Here is a 24945-nt window from a genome sequence, read left to right as displayed (position 1 = left end):
GGTTTGAGACCCTCTGAGGGACCTGAACATACACAAATCCATGGGACCTGATGAGATGCATTCCAGGATCCTGAGGGAACTGGCCCATGCAGTTGCTGTGCTGCTCTCCCTCATACCTGAGGAGTCACAGCAGTCAGGTAAAGTCCCTGGTGACCAGAGGAAGGCAAACTTCACACTCATCCTCTAAAAGGGCAGCAAGGAGGACCCTGGGAACCACAAACAGTCGGTCTCACCTCTGTGCCCAGTAAGTACATGGAACAGATCTTCCTGGAAGATACATCAAGCTGTATGGACGACAGGAATGTGACTGTCAATACGGCTCCACAAAGGGCAAACCTGCCTGACCGAATTGCTGGTTGTTGAGATGGATTGACTCCATTGGTGAATAAGGGAAGAGCAATACATGTCATCTAATTTGACTTCTCTAAGGCCTTTGAGATGGTCCCACACAACAGCCTTGTCTCTAAATTAGAGAGAGAGGATTTGATGGATGGACTAAAAAGACAATTGCTTTCTGGGCTGCATCAAAAGCAGTGAGGCCAGCAGGTTGAGGGAGGGGAATCTGCCCCTCTGCTCTACACTCATGGGACCCCACCTGCAGTGCTGCATCCAACTCTGGGGTCCCCACCACAGGAAAGACATGGACCTGTTAGAGCAGGTCCGTAAGAGGGTCACCAAAATGATCAGGGCATTGGAGCGTCTTTTGTACGAAGAAAGGCTGAGATAGTTGGGGTTGTTCAGCCTGGAGAACAGAAAGTATTGGGAAAACCTCATTGTTGCTTTTCAATACTCAGAAAGAACTTACAGACTTTTACCAGGGTCAGTCGTGACAGGACAGAGGGTGATGGTTTTAAACTCAAAGAGTGCAGATTTAGATTATATATAAGGAAGAAATTCTTTATCATGAGGTGGTAGAACAGATTGCCCAGAGAAGCTGTGGATGCCCCAGCACTGGAATTGTTTAAGGCCAGGTCGGATTGGACTTTGAGCAATCTGATCCCAGCAGTGGGATTGGGCTAGATGAACTTTAAAGGTCCCTGCCAACCTCAGCCATTTTATGATTCTCTACACATCCCTCTGTCTAGAACAGAAAGTCCAAGTCTTTCTGTAGAACAAATTCTGTGTTTGGCCTTAGTAGCAGATACGCTGTTTGTGATGCATACCTGCTACACACACACACAAAAAAAAAAAACAAAAACAACAACAAAAAAAAACAACCTAGGGGAATGGGAATTATACTCAGGAAACATTTCCTGGAGGTGTACAGAAGTTCTTGCCCCGCTCCTTGACTACCCTTTCAATTTAACAACTCAGAAATTAGGAGAATAACTTTATCCCCTTTCTTCAACTATGAATAGTCTCACACTCTCCATCCCAGTAAAATGCTTTCAGCACAGGCACTTCAACAGAGAATGCTGAGAGCATCTCACAGCTTTGTAATTATGAGCCTCTTCCTCATGGGAGATGGTCCTTCAGGAGCAAAGAGGGATCCAAATTCATATCTCTCAAATTCCAGGTGAGGGCTCTTCTCACTCCCTTCTGAAATGCAAGCCCCATCTCTTCTCCTCCTCATCCTCCCATCTGGCAGACCTAGTCCTGAAACTGAGAGCCTTCATTGTCTCGCCTCAGCCCTGAACTGAAAGCCTTGAGTTAGGGTAGAAGGTAATTTCATTTTTTGTCATTCTTCTCTGCAAAGTGAGAAAACTGAAAGAAGTAAACATAAGAATGTCAGCAAGAAATAAAAGAACAGAAATTCCACATATTTACTGAGACTGAATGGATACAGACACTCCTTAAGGCATTTAATTAGCAAGCCAATGTCTAATACACATTTTAAACAGTGGATCATCCATCAAAGCACACACCACACAGCAGGCTTTCAGAATGAAATGCTTCTGTTGTAAGAAATTATCCTCACACGATTGTCTTGTGGGTTTGACTCCTGCTGGGATAATATCTAGATCAATAATAGAGGAATTTTCAAAAACTACATTAAAGCCATAAAAGTCTATTCATAACAGGAGAACTCCAGAAATATATTAATAGAGCAAGCCATCTCCCTAAGACTCAGGTACAAAATGAATGTGAGAGGGAAGCAAATGTAGTATTCAGGGAAAGAGGGAAAAGGTGATTCACCAAATCATTCACTGAAGTAGTCTGGCTTTTTCTTTAAATTTAAAGCAATTGGGTAAGAGATAATCATGTATAAATACCAGTATTAGAGGGTCATTACAGATAATAGCCCAACTAAAGAGACTAGAACAACTACACCTTACCAATCACATCCGTTCTAACAATATATTCACAAAATAAACCGAGAAAACAAAAGTTCTTCCTGTAAAGGAAAAGGTCAGAGCAGTAAAATGTCTGTAATTTAACTGAGAGATCTTTAAGGGAGAAAATGTCAACTGTCTTATGAATACCTGACATGAATAAACAGCTCAGCATCAGGGATGTAGGTTGAGACAGCATTATCTAACTATCTGAACTTTAATTAGCCAAGAGTCCCCACAGAGAATAGCAGCCAATTCTAAAATTAAGGGCAGATAGCACTGTACACTAAAAGAGTGTGAATTTTCTCAAGAATCTTGTCCCCCAAACTTTCCCTGTCATGCCATATGTGTCCACAAGGAAGGAGGCAAGGGGTATACTGGGGAACAGAAATAACCAATAAATCAGGAATTCTGTATTCAGGGTTGGAGAACTGGCTGTGAAGAAGCTGTGACTTCTGTCAGATGAAAGAACGAGTGTCACTTCCTAATAGAGCTGTAACAAGAACTGAGATATGGAAGCATCTCTCCAGAGACAGAGGGAAATCTGGCACATCAAAAACTAAAAATCAGGCTAGAAAATAGTGTGAAGTCCACCCTCACATTGGCAGGTAAATGTTCTGGCTAATCTTCAGTATCTTTCTTTTAATGACACACAATCTCTCGGTTCTATGAAGCATTACAATATGCCAAAGAAATGTCCTGAGAGGTCTCATTACTTCCTAAAACACACTGACAGAGTTAAAATACAGAGCCTGGTAGATGTGGATAAGTTAACACCACATAGGGCATTGGCCAGCAAGAAACACAGATGAAGAGTTAATGTGCGTACCTCCTACCTGTGCTGACCAAGGCCATGGTTACTCTGTGAACTCCAGGGAATATCTGTGCTTTCACAAAAGAAAAAAGAAAAGAAAAAAAAAAGAGAAGTATGTCTTTTCTTTGTGATTTTCCAAAATTAAAGAAAACTCATGATGAAAGGTAAGAACCTGTTTAAATACAGAATCATAGAATAGATTGGGTTGGAAAAGACCTCCAAGATCATCAAGTCCAACCCTTGGTACAACTCCAGTCCCTTTACCAGATCATGGCACTCAGTGCCACGGCCAATCTCAGTTGAAAAACCTCCAGGGATGGGGATTCCACCCCCTGTCTGGGCAGCCTATTCCAATGCCTGAGCACTCTCTCTGGAAAGAAGTTTTTTCTGATCTCCTACTTCAATTTCCCCTGGCAGAGCTTGAGCCTGTGCCCCCTTGTCCTATTGCTGAGTGCCTAGGAGAAGAGACCAACCCCCACCTGGCCAGAACTTCCCTTCAGGTCTAGAGGAGGAAAGATTTCAGTATGGATCTAGGTACTTCTGAAATCCTCCAAGCTACAAGCAGCGATTTTCAATCCCTCCCTCCTAAAAGACAGTAACAGCAGCAGAGATACAAATTATGGGACTGAGGCATATTTGCCCTGTAGAGCACAGCAATCCTCTTACCTGGCCCCTGCCACACCCCCAGCTCCAAATCCCTCTGCAGTACCCCTGCACCAGCTGCCCCATTGCACTGAGATAAAACAAATCTCAGGCAGGGAGACCAAGCAGTGCTCCTGCTCCCGGTTATTTTGAGATTAACCATCAAAAAAGTGCTAAAATACTTCCTTAAAGAGCCTCGAAGGAACAGAACTATTATCTAATTACAATAAATCTAAACAAAAATGGCTTGTAAATTTTAGGGGTTAAAGAGAAAAAGGATCTTAAATTTCAAGTGACATTATGCAATCAGGCCGAGATTGTTTAATTTACCACATGCTGGGTAATAGCCCGAGAAGACTCCATGTTTCCAGAACTAAAATAGGCTCTTTATTAACAGGGTGATTTGCAGAGAGGCTGTGGGCAGAGCTGGCATTCAAGCCGTTCAGCTCCCCAGAGCATCCTCCAAACATTTCCTTCCTGCGATGTGCACTCCTCTTTCCAAAATCTACTCATGTTACTACAAAGATTTTTTTTAACAGGTGAAAAGTTAAAGCTAAACGAGTCCAAAGTGCAGACTGTCATAACGTTAAAGCAGACACTGAGGGTCAAGGAAAATCTCCTGTAAGAACATGTGAGAAGACTTTGCTGTATGTCAAGACTGAGTGGGAGAGAAGCTATTCAGGGCTCTCCAAGATGCTCAACTTCACTGTGTGCCTAAGTTAGTTATGTATTTCTGATTCTGTAAGAAATGAAAACTACCATCAATATGTATAAAATGTCTGTTAAGAGAACATGAGGAGAAGAGAAGTCTCAGGCAGAGTCTGAACTCTGGATCCAGTCTGGACTCAGCACTTTTCAAAGATCCTTCATTCCTCCAACCCAGACAGGCACAGAAAATCTGCTCAGCTGGAACAGTATTTCATCCACCCTTGGAGCACAATGATGGCTTTATTCCCACAATTTTTTATGTTTAGTGACCATGGCAGCAACCAGGGGCCAACATGGACACTCACACATCTGCAATTCTCAGACCATAACTAGAGAGTAACAGAATGGGAGGTTATCTAGGATTTATACCAATCACTTTTCTCCCAAATAAAGGTCTTCTATCAGGAGCTGTAGGTGTGTGCAACTATCACTCTACACCCAATAACAGCAGCTCTACATGCTCAGAAGCCTGTCTGGATTTGAGGGTGACTTGGCACACCCAAGGCTTATTTTATAGGCATTTGTTGGTAATGAAAGGTCTAATCTTGAGCCTAGTGAGGAATGGGACAGAAAATCTAATGTCTCAGTGAAAGCAGAGCTCAACACCTGGTTTCATCAGCTATTTAACCAGTATTAATATCACTTCTGGGGAGAAAAAAAAAAAAGAGCAACCCTGCACTGCACTGTACCATAGGAAACGTTTGATGGTGAGACCTATCTTCAAATGGCAGCTCTAATTGGAGGGTACATTAAAATCAAGCAATTATATTTCAAAATGAAAACATTCTATGGAACTAAAAACAAAGGGCACTTTCATTGCTCTTCCCTCAAATGAACTTCTGCAGACTTTAGAGTGTGTTCAGGGCAATTTTCTAAATAGCTATGTTTTTAAATGCATTTCATCTCTGTTTGTATAAAAGAGTCATTACATTAGTCCATAGAAGATCATAAAATTCTTCCCTTTTGTGCCATAAATTTTTAGTTTCTGTCATTGCCTGACATTTGGCATATGCACTGGCAAATTATACCACATAATTCATTCACTGTTCACCTTGTGTTTGTTGTTACTAAAGGAGACATTCAGCTTCTGCTGAAAGTCTTGCTAAAGAGATGACTTATGTGGCACAGATCAAAAATAATTAGAAACAAGACCTGAATCCCTACACAGAGAGAATTTCCAATAATAATCCATGAAAATCCCTGTGCGTTATGGAGACAGAATTCAATAACCATATACAATTAATGGAAAGGTCTTCATGGACTTCAGTAAGTCTTCAATCCAGACTCTTCCCTCAAAGTATTTTAGCTGCAGGTAACCAATCAGAAAACCAAGTTTGGTAAGAGAAAAAGCAAGATTTTAAGACTTGTTCTCACAACAAAATCTCTTTTTGTTGAGGCTACAGATCTTAGATTCCAAGTTCTTTAACATTTTTTCATGCAAACGGTACCTTTGCATTCAGATACTTCCATACTGTGCTCTTTGTGGCTGGAGGGCAGGCAGCTGAATTTGGGTCTACACTCCACCCCTGCTGGGGTTGCTTTTTGAGATACTTTTGATTGAAAGCTTTGTGAGCATGACACAGACGTCTCAAACTGCTTAATCATCTCATCATTGTTGCCTGAGGATGCTGTTCTTCATGCTCCCTATAACTGTTCACTGGCAGAAAAACACAGTTTGGGCTTTAGACAGTCTGTGGTCCTTGGCCAGGAAGCCAGAGGACACAACACACTTCTGGCTCTCAGATGGACCTTCTGAGGAGAAAAAGCAGACCAAGGGCTTAGGAAGGATTAAGGAATTAACCTGAGAATCACCTACTTTTTCAAGCCTCTGGAAAGTCTGTGAATGTCAGATTCTATACATTTTATTAGATCTTGCCAGCTCTGCATGTTAACCTATTTTTTATGAAGATATTTAACAGAGCAAAACATAAAGACACAACACACAGAAAGCCACTTGTAAAATAATTGGCATGTGCAAAGACAAAGTAAAGGACTTGAAAACTTTTCCATGCTTCCATTCCCCTGAGGCTCCTCCTAAGGTACAGAGGTCAACTTATTTTGTGCACAAAAAGCAGCTCAAATGTAACCTGCTCAGGGAAGCATCATGAACACATAAATATGGCACGTGACTAACAGGCACTGCTGACTCCATCTGCCAGCAGCAGAGGAACTCAGGAGACCAATGTAAATTATAACCTTTAAAAGTGAAGACACGCATTTGAGTACGTCCCTGTGATGCCCTTCCCCTCCTGCTGCCAACCCGTGCTCTGCATAGGAGATGACTGTACCCTCATTAGTGTGTGAATTCCCACCAGATGGGGGAAGGAGGGTTCAGTACATACTATATATACACTTGGCCTTGCTTTGTCAGGATGGAAACATAGAGGCATTTTGCTGATCTCCCTGCCAGCAGCATCAGGGAAACACAACAGCAGGATGTTTTGACCCACCAACACATGGAGAAGGGAGCAGTGGGGACAGAGGGCAGCCTGTGTTTGCCAGGTTTGTGGATATGTGTGTGAACAAGCCAGCTGTCAGGTGTGGCCATGTCACTGCTTGCTCTTGAGCATGAAGTGTAGGATATGGTTGCCAAGACCCACTTTGATAATTGGCATGGCAAACCCTGGCACTGAACAAACAGGTGGAGGGAAATTCTCTCAGGGACATTGCCTGGTTTGGGAGGGAAAACACTTTCTTCCTCCTTGAACCTCATACCAGCCCCACAGCTACAGGTGGGAAACTGAGTCCTGCTTTTACACACTGTGTTAATGACAGCTGCTGTCACAGCTCCATAAATCTGCCTGCTGCTGCACTCCACTCCCTGGACAGAGAGGACAGAGCAAAGAAGCTGGGAGCACCAAAGCCAACTGCTCCCACTACCAGTCCAGTACCAGCTGACTCCTCTTGTGCCACCACACTGGTAATTTGACCCTCTGGTCTGGTTTTCCAGTTTGACAATAAACCTGCTGTTCCTTCTAGAAAATTGCTCTCAGCTGGAGGAAAAAAGCTAAGTGTTCCTGTTCTGATAGAAATTGCAAACGTTTTAGACATTAGTTTGTAAATGGTCAGTGACCAGCTACCATAAAAAATAATTATTTTTATGTATGTTGTTAAAAATAAGCTTCTCTGAAATTTTCTTAAGTAAAAATTATTTCAAGCTGTAACAACCCTATGGCCTAAATGTGCTATGATCTGTTCAAATAATCAAAACACATAAAACTAAGCATTCCTTTTCAGCCAGCTACCTGCATACCTGCAGCCCATGAGAGCTCTACAAAACTTGATTAAACTCTCAGAAAAGACTTTCAAGTTTTATTATATGTGTATCTTTTGGGTGATAAAAAATAAAAAATTTTCCAGTTTAAAAAAAGTCCACTTTTCACTTAAACATCTTGGCAAAACTCTTGAGTAAAATAGCATCTTTAGTAATTAAACCAAATCTTTCACCATTTTCTAAAACAACTGTAACATTAAAATCCTAGCTCCATGTGCTTGAGGCTGTGTAGTTAAATAAAGGTGCTTTAACATAGTGTACAACTTTGACTACTGCAGGAAATTTTGCAAAGATCACATGGATGCAGCACTCTCAGACTGCTCCTGTAAGGGCTCTGACCTGACTGCAACTCCCTGTAAAACACAACAGAGCCCTTTTTCCTGAGACAGAAGGGGAAGGGTGAAGGGATGGAGGAGAGAAGCTTGACCTGGTTTGATATATTATTGGCTGCTTGACTTTGATTTCAACTTTACCAATCCCCAAGCACGACTGCATCACTTGTTATGACAGTGGCTGCTATTTCTCACAAACATTTGGAAGCATCCAGGCTAATTAAATGGTGGCACTGGGGAATCTGTAGCAAATGCTTGATACGTCTGCTGCTGAATTGGTGCCTGAGCAGCAGACAGCTCCATGTCAACTTAATATCTCTGTATTAATAAAAGTAACTTTACCCAGGGGAGAGGAAAACCATCACCATTCAAATACACAAGTGTCCTGATTAGCAAAGGACAAGGGGGAAACATTTTCTATATCACCATGGAAACTTAAATAAAGGACGCATAATTACAATCTAAATTCTGGAAAGATAATGAATACATCTTGAGATCTGCAGATGTTGTGTAGCATATACATATTTCTAGCAACTTCAACTCAATTACTTCTATGCAGCATCTCTTTTACAAATCAACTTCCCACTGCTCACAAAGAGGAATGTGGGATTATTTTTTCCCCCCCAGAGGAGACAGTGGGGGAAGAAGGAGGGTGACCTCTTTTTCTGGCAAGGTATTTCAAACTACCACTATTTATTCAGAAATTTCAAACACCCCAGCAGTTACAGAGTTAGCTTCCAGGCATCCAAATACACTAAGCTAAAATGCATGAAATAAATAATTCAGGATTTCTCTGCAATGTTACCAAGCATAAAGAATAACTTATCATTTGCTCTAAGCTTACCCAAGGAAAAGTATTACTGCATAAAAACATAGTGTAGGTGTGAAGTATAGATGTAATGCACACATCCTGTGTTGCCTGCATGTTAAAAAAACCAAAACCAAACAACAAACAACGGTCTTTTTGGCCGAACAAAGAAAACTGTGCAAATGCCAACTTCCTGATTTTCCTATACATTTAATGTTGCCCTTATGTGTCCACTTTGGTCTTAAAGATTTTGATTCTTCTTTACAGAAATTAGCAAGAGCTTCAATGGGAATATCACCAAGCCCTGAGGGAAGCAGAAGCACTATACAAAAGAAATGTATTTGATCATATAGCCAGATAATATCAGTGCATCTATGCATAATGCATATACTCAGATCATCCCAGGAGCACTCATTGCCGTGTTCTTTGCTATTACAGAAACCGTCACATAGGCCTGGCCTTAAAATTTTCATGATCAGGATGACAGAGAGAAACAGTGATCTGCAACAGCTCCTATCTCAGCAAAACCCAGAACTGACACAGAAAGAAAAGGGCTTTTCTTTTGGAAAACTGGAAAGGTCTGACACAAACAAGGGATTTGTTAAAGCTTCTCAGCAAAAGAAGGAACAGAGAACACACATGTTTGTACAGAGAACACACATGGAATTCCTCCTACCAATTCCTATGCAACTACAACTCTGTAGTTGTTTTCAATTTGAAGTCGCCACCTTGCTCTTGCTGTCACAGCCACTTGGATTGGGAGTGCAAACTGAAGTACAAAGTAATGCAACTACCTGATTTACAGGCTTGACTGAGGAGGAGAGCACCCAAACCAAACCACACCCCTAGAGCCCAAATACATTTGAAATTTTGGAGTAGACCCCTGCCTCTAACCATGCCATTATGGCCGAAGAGACTCAGCACAGTGAGCAGGCACCACTATCCAACTCCCACTGGTCATTTGCTGGTGAGAAGGCAGCCTTCAGATGAGCTTTCTCCTCACACCCACCCCTATGTGTTTTCGCCCCTTTTGCAAGGGAACCATGTGTGTCTAGTGCTGCAGGGGAGGTTTGCCCCAGTCTGCTGAGTGTCCTACTGACAGTGCCCTGCTTTTGCAGCACATCAATCTCTACCTCTTCACTTGTCCTCACGCCATGACTAAACCAACTGGGAAACTCCCTGAGGTGAAGTGCATGTGGGTGTTTGCAGGCAATGCAGGCAGAGAGTGTCACGACTTCGAAGCCTTCATACCAGGGGGTATTTCCAAGAGAAATAATTTTTAAAATCCCAAAACAATAGCAAAAAACCCCAAACAAAACAAACAAACAAAACACCCCAAACAATCACAAAAACACACCAAAAAAACCAAACTGAACAGAAAGAATCCAAACAAACAAAACAACAAAAAAAGTCAGAGAATAATCAGAAAGAAGACATGATTTGGCTCCAACCATCAAGCGCCTCTATTGTGGAACAACACAGCAGTCAGAGGAATACGCTCCAATCCTGCACACTCTTGTGCAAAGAAATAGAGAACTGCCCACAGAAAAGAGCATAAACACCAACATTTTCCTTTTGTTTTTTTCCTACTCACAAGTTTGGATTTTAAAAATAGGAACATAGGATTCAACTTCAACCTGACTCTCACTGAGCTGTCCAAGGTTCTTCCGTAGCTATACGAAATGGTAGCCAAGAGGGTCAACCACAATCATTCCTGATTTTTCCAATCCCCTGCTTTACATTTTACATGTGGAATAAGTATGAGTCAGGCTTCATTTATGCTACAAGGTTCTATTAGCACAAGCCCAGGATTTGTGGAGAAGTGGAAGAAAAAGGAGATTACATGTGGTAGGAGACACTGCTAAGCCAGGAAACTCCGTGGTGTGGATGCAGTTACGCCCATGAGTCAGCCTACACCTCTCTGACAGCCCAGGTCAGGTTGTTTGCAGAAAACATGCAGCTGCAGAGGCAGAAAAGCACCTTCTGTCAGCAGATACCATGTCTACACTGGGGACACTGCAGGGCACAGGTGTAGCTATGTGTGCTCTGGGGTGGGGAGCTGTAAATGCTCATGGACTCAGAAACTAAACAAACTGCTGGATGCCAGTGACTGATGATTACAAAGTGCTGTCCTTCCAACAAAAAAATAGCTTTTGCTTTATCAGTATTCTGTTTATTACAGTTTTTCTCATAGCTTTTGTACCACAGTGGGTTGAATCCCTTCAGGTTCCCCATCCATCACCTCTTGTGCTTGTTTGTTTGGCTTGGATATACACTTCTAATGCAAGGGAGTTCCTTTGTAAGCTTCCTCCACTACATTTAAGGAAGTTTCTCTGAATTGGCACTAGCTCCTTTCATCTAGCAAGAATCAAACTGGCCAAGAAAACATTCAGGAAACCCAGGTCACTGACTCTTGCTCCTCTTTAAAGTGCTTTCCCTACTCCACACTCACAACCTGTGAGACTTAGTGTATGCACACACCATTCATAGCACCAAGCCGTCAGCTTCACACCCACAAGCCTTTGTTTGCTGATTAACAGTTCAGAAATTAACTCCCTTGAAAAGATATTTGTTTGCATTTACTACAGATAACTGCATTGCAACAAGGCAGGTATTTATTTTCCCACTTATTTTTCTAATTGAAACTTTTCTGCCAGAGGGTTGATTCACCACAGTTGCCTTTACTGCTGCTGTAACACTTCTGGAACCATAACACACCTGGGAAAATTGCTGACTTTGAGAGCAGCAGTGGGTGAGGATGTGGTGCAACTAGGCTCACATGCCTTCAGGACCAAAGCTGTCACCCCAAAGGGACAGCCCTGTCCTCCTCCCCTTCCACTCTTCCCCTTGCTTCAGTTTTAGGAATCCTGTGGCCAATTCATGTGACTCAAAAATGATAAGGAAGGGGCTGGTACCACTTGGCTGAAGAAACAGCCTGGTCCAGTTCACCCCACAGTGACTTGTTCATGAGGCCAGGCATGGGAGGTATCACAACTGTGTGACATGGAAAGGATATTGTATCTCAACTGCAGGTTTACATCAGTTACTGGCAATTACAAAACTCAGACCCAAAGGTGTTATAGCTACATTATTTGTGGCAATAAGTCTAGACCCCAAAACTGACCCTGCAACATGGAGCTTCAGCAAATTTCAGTGCTCTCATTAATTCAACTTCAGGGCTTTCTTTCCAGCACCCACACTCCCACACTATTTGCTGAAAAATACTCCCACACAGATTATGCTGCTGCTGTATAGATAAATCTCTCAGCCTGAGGAGAGAAATTCCTTCAAGTATCCAGCTTAGGGGGGGCCAGGTCCTCAGGTCTAGTGCAATGAGTCCTTTTGGGATTGCTTTGTCTCACATGGGTACTGAGCTCTCTAGACAGGGGAGCACCTGCCTGAACATCAAGGAACTTTTAGGCAGGACAATGATGATGCAATGAGAGCATCAGCTATCATCATGGTCATTAAAAGGGATTTTCTACAGATTTTGCTATGGACTAATTTAAGATTTGACCAAATCATTCATGTTGGTCCACGAACAGGTACTGATGACGTCTCCCTAAGTCAGTCTCTGGAAACCGCATAAGAAACACACAAACAGCATCTGCAGAGGTGCAGTCCAACCACACCTTCCCACAGCCCAACAAGGACATTCACTGTCTTTAAAACAGTAAGTTTTACCTCCGTGACCTGTAATCTCCCTATTTTCTTTCATTGCAGTCTTTCCCCTTGGTACTAAACCTATTTCAGAAGTCTATGAGGCCACTTAAAATGACGGCTGCTGCCACCAGGTCATCACAACAGCCAAAAATTAACTGGGCACAAGGAAGTCATATCCATAGTTCAATCTGGCAAGAGGCAGAGTCAACACCAACTTACCTTTTGGCAGAGTGATCTCATCTCATCTAAGCTTACATTAGTGTTTGTGCTGCTAAGCAATGCAAAGAGGCCGGGGAGGATGGAGATGGATTATCCTTGCTTTCACCAAGCACAGGCAGGCCAAACTAGCAACAACTGCCACTGAAAAAACCACACGTACCAAAAAAAAACCAAAAAACCAAAAAAATGACAAACAGTATTACTGTTTGTGTCAGCACACAGAAATACTATGCCCCAGCTCTGCACAGAATGCTGCTAGTATGCCTTGTACGTAACCTCCACCACAACACAATGAGATCATTCACACCTGCCTCGCCTGTAGTAGGAGATGGAAGGTGAGGAGGCAGGGTTTCTAGGAGAGAGGCAGCACTTCCCAGATGCTGCCAAGATGCTGTTTATTGGTAAATGAAGTCTCTTGAGTCCTAAACAACCTTCCCAGAGGAAGGTAGAGTCGCAACTGCCATATGGGGAGTGGGAAGAGGATGTCACTTAGCAAGAGTGGATCAGAAAATACATGCACAAACACACACGCTCTCACACACAATTTGTTCTGTAACTGCACTGAATGGCAAAATCCATTTCATCTTCTCAAATACATCCTTCTCTGTACAGCTTATGCAACTTTCTAGATGACAAGAGCAGATGACAAGTATTCCTGAACAGAGCAAGCCTTCTCATGCCCCTAGGGAGATAGGCACGAGGCAGCTCTGCCCACCAGACAAGGAACTTGATGAAAACCCAGACTACTGATCTACTGTGTGGACTGACAAAGGTACTGTGTCCAAAATCCCCAACTGAGGAGGAACAACAATGCTGACAGGCCCAAGATGGAACTCTCAGTGGTACCACCTTAGAAAATTTCTGGTTTGAACCACTTTTTGACTTTGTTTCCACAGCTGTAAAACTGATAAACCACCATTTCCCCTCCTTTCAGGGCTATTGTGTACTCCCCTTGCCACTCACTTTTGACATCAGGGATGAAGTTCCCTTATAATTTGAAACATTGAAGAGACAGGATGGCAAGGAGCACTTTAAATATAAAAAGGAACACTGCACCACCTTCACAAGGACAAAAGTCTGTGCACAAACACTTTGAGTGGTTCTGAATTTCTCAGAGAGAAAACATTCAATGCAAACTCACGTCTGCACTTCATTTCATAAAATTGCAGACTTGTACTGCATTCTTCAGAGACCAGATGCATGTCCCCAGTCACGTTTGTGCTTCACCCCACTCAAGGTGCCAGGAGTAGTTTCTGTGAAGTGTTTTTGTCCACTGTCTGCCATTGCTTTCCTTCACTCAGCCCTTGTGGTGGTATTGATTCAGTGTAGCCTCTTTAACTGTCCTGCTTGGAGTACAGACACTGATTTTTATAGGGCTACATTCTGGCTAGAACACTGGCTGGCTCCATACCCAGCCAGGTGATAAAATTCATAAACACTTCACTTCTTTACATGGAGACTGGCCATCTACCTATTTTAGTCTCAAGTTCAAGCAGAAATTTAATTTGTCACATAATCGGCATCTTTTTGTTGTGGCTACATTTTGCTATATGGGTTTACAGGACCTAATGAAAACTCACTTCTTGTCTAGGATTTCCTGCCCATATGAAGGGTCATTTACTGAGGTCAGGAGTGTTCATATACAGCAGAAAAAATAATTTCCTTTACTACAGCAATTACTGGCAAAAATCAATGACCCCTGTGAAGCTGGAGGCCAAGGTAAGTAAATGCAATAGTGCTTCCTAGTTTTTAAAACTCCCAGAGCCTCAGAGGTGTGCCCTCCTTTACACATTTATTGAGGACTATCCAGCCATCTAGACAAGATTCCTATTAGGATGTCACACATCTTAGGATGTCACACTCTTAGCATTCCAAGGTAACAAAAATTATTTTAGTGCAATTAAAATGCAACCTTTGTCTAGCATTGAGATTGCCTAGCTGATGGGAAAAAAATCTCCAAGGACTTCTTGCATTTGAAGAGTTGTGCTCACCTATATATTACACCAGTGTTATGAACACAGTGTCAGACAGCTCGGGAGACTCTTCTATCACAGAACTTGCTATGCAAAAATAGTTCAGCTCTGATTCAGAAAACTCAACACTGCTGGTGTGTCTGTCCCCACGCCTTTTCAGGGCAGTGTCTGCTGAAACTGCTGGTTTAATGGTCATTTTGGCCTTTTGTTTGTAAAGGACGTGGGCCCTCAGGAACAAGTGGGCTAAAGCCATTGCTTTCACGGCATGGTTTTTGCCGTTCTTCACCTTTTTCATTCTTACTGGGAAGTGGATGGACTGGCCACGCCTACCCCTCCACCTGCACTGTGCTACTTTTAAATGTAGTTTATTGTTCCACTGGGGTTTTTTCAATTTTTTAAGCCAAATATGCAATGATGAATCTGGCAGCCATGCTCTTGTCAGCCACCTCCAGTCAGCTGAGCAGCCGGATCCAGCCATAGAGGAATGCAAAGGCTGCTCTATCCCTGCCCTGCAATGTGAGACAGTTTCTCTAACAGAAACACTGAGGTCAGACAATGGACGAGGGTCTGCAAGAGCAAGTTCATCTGTATTTGCAAAATTCCTAATTACATTATTGGCAAGTGGTGGGAGGGATCTGCATGCACTGCCTTCCCATCACTAACTTCTTAAACTAAACACCTGGCATTGCAATATTTCCTGAACTCCCTTCATTAATAAACTGTGGATCAAAAGCACCCAAAGTGAAAAACCTTTCCCTGCATTTGTTGGAAACCTTGCTACAAATTTACTATGATCATTTAAATACAGACTAAGACTTGACAACAGCCAAATCTGCACCCTGTGATTAGCATGCCTCACAGTGTCTGACAGAAGTTTTACTTAAGAACCCAAAAATTTCATTGCTCAAACACTTTATTAGATCCCTAAGTCTAAAAATGGTTTTCAATAATGTGTGTGCTGCTTTAGAGCCTAGGAAAATCTACTCTGGGAGCTAGGAAACATTTCCTAGGAGGCAAAAATATGATCAAAAACATATTTGATAAAAAGGAGAACGGGTATTGATAGTTTTTAACTACAGTGTTATTTTATTTCATCTCAGAAGCATGCTGCCAGTTCAAGAGAAGGGAACATCTATTGGATTTTGTTTTGCATCTCTTTTAAAACAAAATGATTCTCATCTAGGGCCGTGGGAATGTTTTTCCCCTAAACCAAATAAACTATATATTGGAATGACCTTGTAACAGGTTTCTGTGGCTCTTTAATCACCAGTTGCTGCTAAATGAAGCATATCTATTTTCTCTGTTACATTACTATTGGCAACCAGGTCTTTAGTAAGTGCCCAGAAATATTTCCATGGCAACAAAAAGCATTCAGCATTGCTACTGTTTTGTGCCAATTTAGATTTAAAATATTCTATTGTGGAGAGAAATATGGCACATTAAGTGCAATAAAGTCAAGATGCAATATTCTGAGAAGAATATAAGGATAAACAGGAAACATGTATTTTGCAGAACTGGAGGGGCAGGAGTGGAAATGTCAAATGGAAGAAAAAAATGTTCAAAGCTCCTTCTGATGCTACTAAATGGCTTTGCTGAATGTCAGCAAGTCCATATACTTGCTTACACTGTCACTTAGGGTTAGGTAACAGAAATAAGGATACCTCAAATATCTTCTCTTGATCATTTTAATCCATGACTGAAATTTAAAGTTGCCAGGGTATTACAGTCTCTCTGCATGTCTAGGTTACCAACAGAAGAGTTCACACTCTTGATGTTAGAGAGTGAATCTAAAGGAAAAAGAGGAAATAAAGAGTTGAAAACTAAAATACAAAGAGCATGTGTGTTTTGGAAGTGAAAGTTCACTTAGAAGAGCAAAATGAGTCCTTCCACATCAAAGAGCTTGTGGAAGACATTTTCAAATCCCAGTTCAGCACCTTCTCTCCCATTACACAACTTAGTTCTGAGAAAAAATGCATCAGTTCCCAGCCATCTAACCCTCAAACAGCCAATGTTATGATGATGAAGTCTTGAGACCACTGGATGGCCCTTTGTGTAGTGTATTGCAGAGATTAAAAGATTAAAACCTATTTGAGAGGATTTGGGATGACATTTCTTCTGGTGTAAAAGGCCACACAATGCTCCCTAAGTGTTTCATGGGGAAGCAGAGAGCTCTAGGAAGCAGCAAGGTAGGTGCTGGAGAGCTCTGTAAGAACAGACTTCCAGTCCATAATGGCTGCAGACTGTTTACTGAGAAGGAAAGCCAATAAATATTTAAAGGAACTCCAACAGCAGCTTGATCAGTACCTGCTCTCAGCTGGGAGAGTAGTCCAGAGAGACCCTTCCCTTTAGCTGCAGTGATGGGTTACTCCAGTATCTGTCTGTCCCTCTAAGTCTCTCTCACCAGGAAGCTTCATCTGGTCCATCACATGCTCCTAAGGACCCTCCATCTCAGATGTCCCCATAGACAAGCCTGCAAGTGACAAACTGCTCTGACAGTGACAGTATCTCATTGCTGGCTTCCATTTCCCTGAGAACTCACCACCTTTCCTCCCATCCACTGTGAGCAAAAGTGTAGTCCAGAAACAGAAAAAGATCTGGAGGCTACCACAGCCCCTCTTGTGGATATACAGGCTCCATGGAAGGCAAGGTTATGCCCAGGATAACACTTGTCCAAGAGGATTCATGGTCCTAGCCCTCCCTGAAAGGACACTATTTGCCCTGCTCCATGTGCACACACTGAGCACATAATCCAAACACACACAGTAAATCCAGCCCTGCAGCAGCGTTGACTTGGTGCCTATGAACAAACCCTGGGGGCAGGATATCACACAGGCAATGTATAGGGACACACCAGAAGGTTGGAATTGGGCTCCAGGAGATACAGCTCTGAGGTACTTCACCTAGCTGAGAACTGGCAATCGTTCATTTGGAATATGAAACAAGAAGTCCCAGTTCAGGAGATAGAACAGCAAGACCAAAAGGTCTTTTTTAATCATTCACTCCCGGCCATAACATCGTGAAAAGTAGTAATAAAGAGCTAATTTTAACATTAAAGAACACCATCAAGGTTTTTACCCTCTCAGTCTGATGTTCTTATTAAACATAAAAACAAACAGGCTGGTCTTCTGCAGTCTGCACAGAAAAGGCTAAATACGTAAGACTTTTCCGAGAAGCCAAGAGTGATGAAAAGCTCTTGGTCATAATAAAACACACATTTTCAACAGCATCTACTGCCAGGTTAAAAATAACAATTTTTTTAAAAAGATATTTGAAGCCAAATTCTGAAGATCCTCGGTGAGTCTCAAGTTTTTCATCAGCTCCATATTGTAGACCCAGTCCCCCATCCCCTTCCTTCCCTTATCCCCATTCCTGGGATGTTTCTAAAGAGCAACTTTATCCCAGCAAGACCCAAGGATAGTGCCAGCAGGACTTCAGCTTTCCTGTGTGGAGTCAGGATATAAATCTCCATCAGACCTCTGACTCAGGAAACTTTCAGCATCACTTATGGTGATATTGGGTGAGCAAAAGTCACATGGCTGAAACTCAGTCCTGAACGTTATCATCTGAAAAGCTGCTCCTGTCACTTAATGATCAGAAGTCATAGTTAGGCCTATTTTAAACTGAAAATATCAAGCTCGTTCTCCTTCCCATAATCTCCTGCCTGCTGTCCTCTTCAGTCTTATTTGAAAAGCCTGTGGGGGTGGTGGGAGGGGAGGAAAGCGATTTGGGAGCCTTTCATCCATAAAATCATGAGATATGTCTGGTTTTTTAGTACAGCATTTCACAGCACATGGCACAGTAACATCTTGAGATTCCTGGCACAAAGAAACAAGGTTTGAGATTATATATATCTTTAATAGCAATGACGCAAAGGCAGATGGTTCTCAAAGCAAAGGCTTAAGGCTAAACATTCCCTTTGAAGAGTCCTTCTACAAGAAACTAAACAGGAGTGAGCAAAACACTCCTTGCTACAGCAACAGGGCCTGATTGCCTTCTAATACACAGCATTTCACCCTGGAGATTTCCACTTACTTCGATTAAATTAGTCTCACATGTGAGAAAAGCACTGGAAAGGTTGGATTTTTCTTTGGGATTTGGGGAGGGGTTTTTTAGCTGTCAGAAACAAAGACAACACAGAACATAATGAGCAGATTAGCAACTAAATCAAATCAATACCAGAAAAAGAAAGGTCTGGATAATACTGTCAGGGTGCATACTGGCTGCTTACCTGCAAAACTTGCCTTGTCATTATTATTTTTTAAGGAGCCACCCAAGTTGAGGTTGTGCTCATCACCTCCCATCCTCACACAGGGCTCACCTTCTTCCTCAGCGATGGGAGGAAGCCGATCAAGAGGCTGGAGATCTTCACTTGTCCAGTAGGATCCATTGGTTGTCAAAGACCTGGTGCTTTCAACACATTGTTCTGGTAAAGTGCATGTGTTTTTAACCCGTTTTTGCCTCTGTGGACCCAAGTCAGAGCCATGAGGGAGGTCTTGTGAAGTAAAATCAGGACCCCCAATGTAACCATCTTCTCTAGGATATAAATATTCCTCATCCCAGAGGTCCAGGTCTTGTTCATCAGCTGATTGCTCAGAATAATCTTCATAAACTCCATTATTCTCCAAGTCACGGTTTCTCTCTTCTTCTGACTTATGACCCACTCCACTCAAATTCTGCAGTGAAGCAGATATAGAATCTCCTGCTTGTTGGAGAGCTTCATATATTTGAGACATCCAAGAAGACAGTGGCTGAAGGAAATTCTGAGCAGCCTCAGAAGCCATGTTTAATACTATGCCAGTATCTGGTGATCAGTTGTTCAGCTTTGCCAGCATGTCACTCAGAATTCAGGGAGCTACAGAATAAGCACCATAAGAGATTACTGTAAATTGCTTGTCCATCAACACCTGTCGACACACTATCTACATATGATGTCTAGAACTGAGAGGGAAAAATGGAAAAGCACTTCTACCCATTGAGAATACCATTAGAAATCCAGAAATGATGGACAAATTACACGTATTCCTGCAGAGATCTGGAAAGGTTTTATTCAATTGCTAAACCTTATATAAAAATAAAAACATGTAACATTGGAACACAAGTACCTTTTGATGTGCACTCATTTTGGCTCCAGCTGTCAGCAGACCTGGTAAAAAAAGTACAAAACAACCTGCAATCAAAAATCTCAAGTAATCACCTGGCCCAAATTTCCACCACATCCTTAGTATTAGTATATCCAGGTGAGAAAATTGAAGGAACCATAATCTGGGGAGAATTATGTTTTGATTGAATAAAGGATGCAGTACCAACCCATGGCAGACAACTATCTCAAATTCATTGCTCTAGGAAGGATCTGAAAAAGGTCTCTCTGCCCACAGAGCAACACAGCACAGAGTTGTTTTACCCTTCACAGAAATGAAAAAAAAAAAAAATGCAAAAAAAAAATAAGAGGAGGTGGAATATTATAGGTATGAAATAACTAGAAACAGAAGCAAGTTAACAAAAGCACTGCTGTCATGTAGATGTGTTTTCTCAAAATTGATCTACTCTAAATAAAAATGTAACTTGCAGAAAGTTAACATGCCTTTTTGCCCGATATACATCTTCCCACATTATCACAAGACAGATATTCTTTTAGGAACTCTGAGAAGAAGGAGAAACCTACACATAGGAAGATGGGTTTAGGAAGAAAGAATTAAATAGTTACAGATTTTAGACTAAGAGACAACTAAAAAGAAGCAAAAAGAAGCTTCAAATACTAATACCAGTGTCTTGCTGAATTGAGAGGTCTAAAAGCAATCAAATTATAAAAGGATAAATACAATGTAAGCTGCAAGAAAATAAGCTCAGCAGCAATGTGAGCTTATTCACAATGAACCTTATGAAACAGTCCCCTGAGAAATATAGTGGGAATCCCAGTATGCTGGATTTTCAAATGAAGTGTGGACTAAGGAGATCTCACCTTGCTTGGTGAGCAGCTCTTTTATAGATGAGATCTGTGACCTAAGAGGACTTCACCTTTTCAAACACTTCTGTCAAATAATTTTGTTCAGTGATGTTGACTTACACTGCAGACATTTCCTGCAGGTTTATTAACAGCTTCAGCGTGTGCTAAGAATTACAGTCCTTACAAGGATAGTAAATGAATGTAGGTTACCAAAGCCATTTTAGAAGCTGATGCTGTTACAAACTCTGTGCTCAGTGCACACACTGTTCCAGGATCCGTCTGTCAGGCCCTGGCCTCTGGCTCAGCCACAGGGACCCAGGTACTGCTCTGCCATGCATTAAATCTTTGGCAAGGAACAGGCAGTGTCATAGCCCAGCCTCCCAGGTGAGCTATTCCCCTCATTGATTCTCCTCTTTCCAACCCTGCCCTTGGCAAAGCCTCTTTGCTTTGTGCAATTTATTTTCTCATAGACCTAAAGAGATTACATGCTCCCAACAGCATATTTTCAGCGTAATGCAGATTTGCTACCGGTAAATCAAAGCACCAGAGAAGTCGCTGAGAGGAGTCTTGTTGTAATTACTTGTACCAGTGGGATTCTCCCAGGCATGGAAGGAGATAAACTCAGGTGGGTAAGTACTGGATACTACATAAATTTTTAACCTGTCATTTATTTACAGGCAACAGCAAATGAATCTCTAATTTCTGATGAAAGGAAAACTTCACAATACTCTGTCTCCATCTCAGCAGCAAGATCCATGACAGCAGTAGCCCTCAGGGGGATGCAGGTATCCAGGAGTGATAGCTATCCAATGCAGATAAAACATATGGTTACCAAAATGAAAAGCTGATCTGTTTTAAAAATCAACAGAATGTACCCTTGTGACATTTGCATGGCAAATAATTAGCTCCTCTTGTTATTAGATTTTGGAGCTAACACCTAATTGGTGTAATAGAGCCATCCCACTTCTGGATGTCGTGACCGACTGCACCATGCCCAGGCAAACATCACAGTTCTGCACAAGACACTCTGGCACAGGGAGGTTGGTATCCCCATCATAAAGATGGAGGAAGTTTCCAAGGCAAGTTTTTACTTTAGTAAGGGAATTAAAGCAGAGATCTACAGTCCTGCAGGGCTTGTATGTGGTCACCCAGTCATCAGAAGTGGCAGGTAAAACTTGAAAATGAACATCAAGTAGTTGCCTAGATCACCTTGCTGTAATTAGGCTGGGAGAAAACAATGGATACATATTCATATATACACATCCACAGTTCTATCCAAGACCTGGAAATTTGTCTGGATTAAAGGAGGAGAATGCTCTATATAGTGCCTTAATTTCATTTCATAGACAATGGATATATACACTGAACCATATTTCACCCAAAAAATTCTGAACCACTCTGCAGTAACACCTGCAACTCACCTGTACAACTTGCAACCCCATACCTATATAATCCCTCAAGCAAATGAGGTGCCTGGCTCTGTTTAGTCTTTGCTTGGCTTTTCCTTCACTTCTTTCCCTCTTACAGAAGACTCCACAGTCAGTGATATGCTGCACAACTGGAGTTCAACTGAATTATAAATCGTTTATTTTTGTTCTTGTAGCAGATGGATAAAATGTGTAACAAGCTGCAGGCAAGTTTAGCTGGGCAATGATTTTACAAACTCAACAGAGGATCAAAGGGGACAGAGCTGTGTCACAGGCTTGCTGTTTCCCAGGAGCTCTCTCCCTTAATTAGAAGACACTGCTCTAACGAGGTGTTTATGATATATTTCTCAACATGGCCTTTTCAGCATAATGGATTTCTACTTTTGAATTCTCTGTTTTGACTTGCATTAGAAGGGGAAAAAAGTAAAATAACTGAGAAAAACAAAATGTGTGGGAAATAAAAATCCATTTCTTTTTTAAAGTATTCATTAAAAAAAGAGGGAGGAAAAAAAAGCCTTGCAAACTCACTTCAAGTTCCATATTCTAAAACTAATCATAAGAATTTTCACACCAAATCACATGCTTAATTCAGAGTTATGTGGTTTTTCCCCCCCTCCTGGAAAATCAGATATAAAAGGATCAATGTTAAGCTTCTCAGAGAAACCATCATAACCTTTACTATAATCTATATTCCCTTGTCTTGATAGGATCGTTATTCCTGAGAAATCACTCCCATTGAGAGGTGCAATTATTGTATGACTAAAAAGAGAAGACTATTAGCAGAATTTTGAACGCTACCACAATGCAGAGCTTTGTAATATTACCAAAATGTCTTTCAGTCTTCTTGATACGTAGGCCCCTAATAAAGTGCCATCAGATGTGCATTTCTTACAATTTCCCTTATTCAAGCTGCTGCAGAACATGGGCACAAACTTCCTTTGCTTCAGTTACTTTTTATGTGGTTCTTGCAAAAGTTTTCTACCAAACTCCTCCCTTGCAAGGGAATGTTATGGAGCATAGGTTGAAAACAGTGTCCCAAAATACAATAACTGAACAACTCCAAGTGAGTTCTTATTTCTGAAATCCCAGATGAGGAAGAAATGCACAGCCTAACCATTCTCTGCCTGGGACTACACTGGTCCCTGTAGAGACACAGAACAGGAGATCAGCTTCCAATGATCAGGAGACATCTTTGTCACAGCCCTGTTTTAGAACAATGCCCTTCTTTTGCCACTGCCAAGAAAACTGTACCAATAAGCTTTTTTTAGCAGTTTGGGCAAAGTTTGGGCAAGTTGCTGAATCCGTTTGTCCACAACTGGAACTCTGAGCACTGTGCTGGGTCTCTGCTTTAAACAGCCACACTACATGTGGCTACATTCCCAGAGGAACGATTCCTGCCTTCCCTACTTCTCAGAACTTTTAATTAAGATATTTATGATTATTTACATCTTTATTTCCTGATCTTATACAGAGAGCATCATACCCACATGGCCTGCCACAGATCAGATCCATGGACAGGAGCTTTATTCATGTGGACATCAAGAACAGCAGTGTGACAGACCCACCACAAAGTCCTGTTCCAAGCTTAGGGGGAAAAACCTAAACCAGTCTGAATCTAAGCTGATACCCAGAAAATTGAGGGTCTGTGCAAAAGGTAAGGCCTATTTTGTTGTTCATGAAAGGAGGAAGTAAGGAGGGCTTGGAGAGGTAAGATTATTTAATAACTCTTTTTGAGCTACTGAAAACTATAATGAGCCTGATCCTCCTTTCAGACTAGCACCCAATTAGAACACATTTAAAATAGCAGAGGGGAGATCAGAAATGTACTGAGATGAAGACAGGCAGAAGCAACACTGGGCCAAGAAATCCTCTGTCCTAGTTCTGGGAACAATCTGGACTCTTTGCTCCTCTTATAGCTGCCAGAATTATATCTAACAAGATGCTAGCAAAGCCCTTCCACCCTCACAGTGAAGGATAACCAAACATTGCTGTGATGAAAATGTATTTCCAGTTAAAACAGTCACAGTGCCAAACCCAGCCTGTGTACTTGGAGCTGTTCAGTTGACTGGAGCCTCTTGCAGAAGGTTTATGAGGTAAGTTCACACACAGTGCCCAAGGTTCACATCAACTGTGAGCATCACTACTGACCAAGCTTTCCTAAGGTAAAAACAAAACAGAAATGCAGAACATCTTGGTACCTTTTTGGCCCATGTGCTATAAAAATTCTATTTGTGTAGCTCAATTTAACACACACACAAAAAAGAGAGGAAAAAAAAAGAAAGGAAAAAGATAAGATAGAGGCGCTTTCCAAGTGATTATATGCTCTGTAATAATAGTTTTCAGCTGGTGAATCAAACTCCAGGGCATTCAAGGAAAACCTAATGGTTTATGCCAATAAATTAGACACATCTCATTGGAAACATTCACAGGTTACAAATCAACATGGCAATAAACCCACTGCTGCAACACATTGGTCCTGCAAGTCCCAAAAAGGTGAAGTGGAAACAAAGATGAGATCAGTCAGACAGCAATGGAGCTGCCTGCACGGGGCTCAGCCTACACAGAGAAAGCCTGCAGACTTATTTCTCTCTCCCAAATCATCTCATGTCTTTGCAGGCAGCTCGCTAGTGATGCTGTGCCAAATTAGCTGTACAAATTGATACCCAAATGACAGAAGTGGTTTTGATCAGGATATTTAGCTCTGTGGTGTCTCCTGTCTTCCCATTCTTTTGTTCATGCTTTTCTTTTGTCAATAATAATGGCAGCAATTACTGATCCCCACAGTTTCAGTGGGATGGGGAGAAGAGGAAAGGGACAGAAGAAAAATGGAATTATGCAAATGTGAAATTAATCATTCAAAACTGTGGA

The 24945-nt window shown here is 41.8% G+C and overlaps 1 protein-coding gene across 1 annotated transcript in view; it reads right to left on the bottom strand.

The window, feature by feature from the left end:
* SYT16 (synaptotagmin 16) overlaps nt 1–19542 on the bottom strand; it is a 41625-nt gene extending 22083 nt beyond the window's left edge. The window contains exon 1 of the mRNA XM_071559371.1: nt 18935–19542. Coding sequence (XP_071415472.1) covers nt 18935–19487 — 553 coding nt within the window. The 5' untranslated portion in view covers nt 19488–19542. The remainder of the gene's footprint in view (nt 1–18934) is intronic.
* Nucleotides 19543–24945: the final 5403 nt, after the last annotated feature.

This window comes from Pithys albifrons, chromosome 6 (assembly GCF_047495875.1).
Source record: "Pithys albifrons albifrons isolate INPA30051 chromosome 6, PitAlb_v1, whole genome shotgun sequence".
Taxonomy (NCBI): Eukaryota; Metazoa; Chordata; class Aves; order Passeriformes; family Thamnophilidae; genus Pithys; species Pithys albifrons.
Note: the sequence above shows the minus strand (reverse complement) of the source record. Positions and strands in the feature narration are given on the sequence as shown.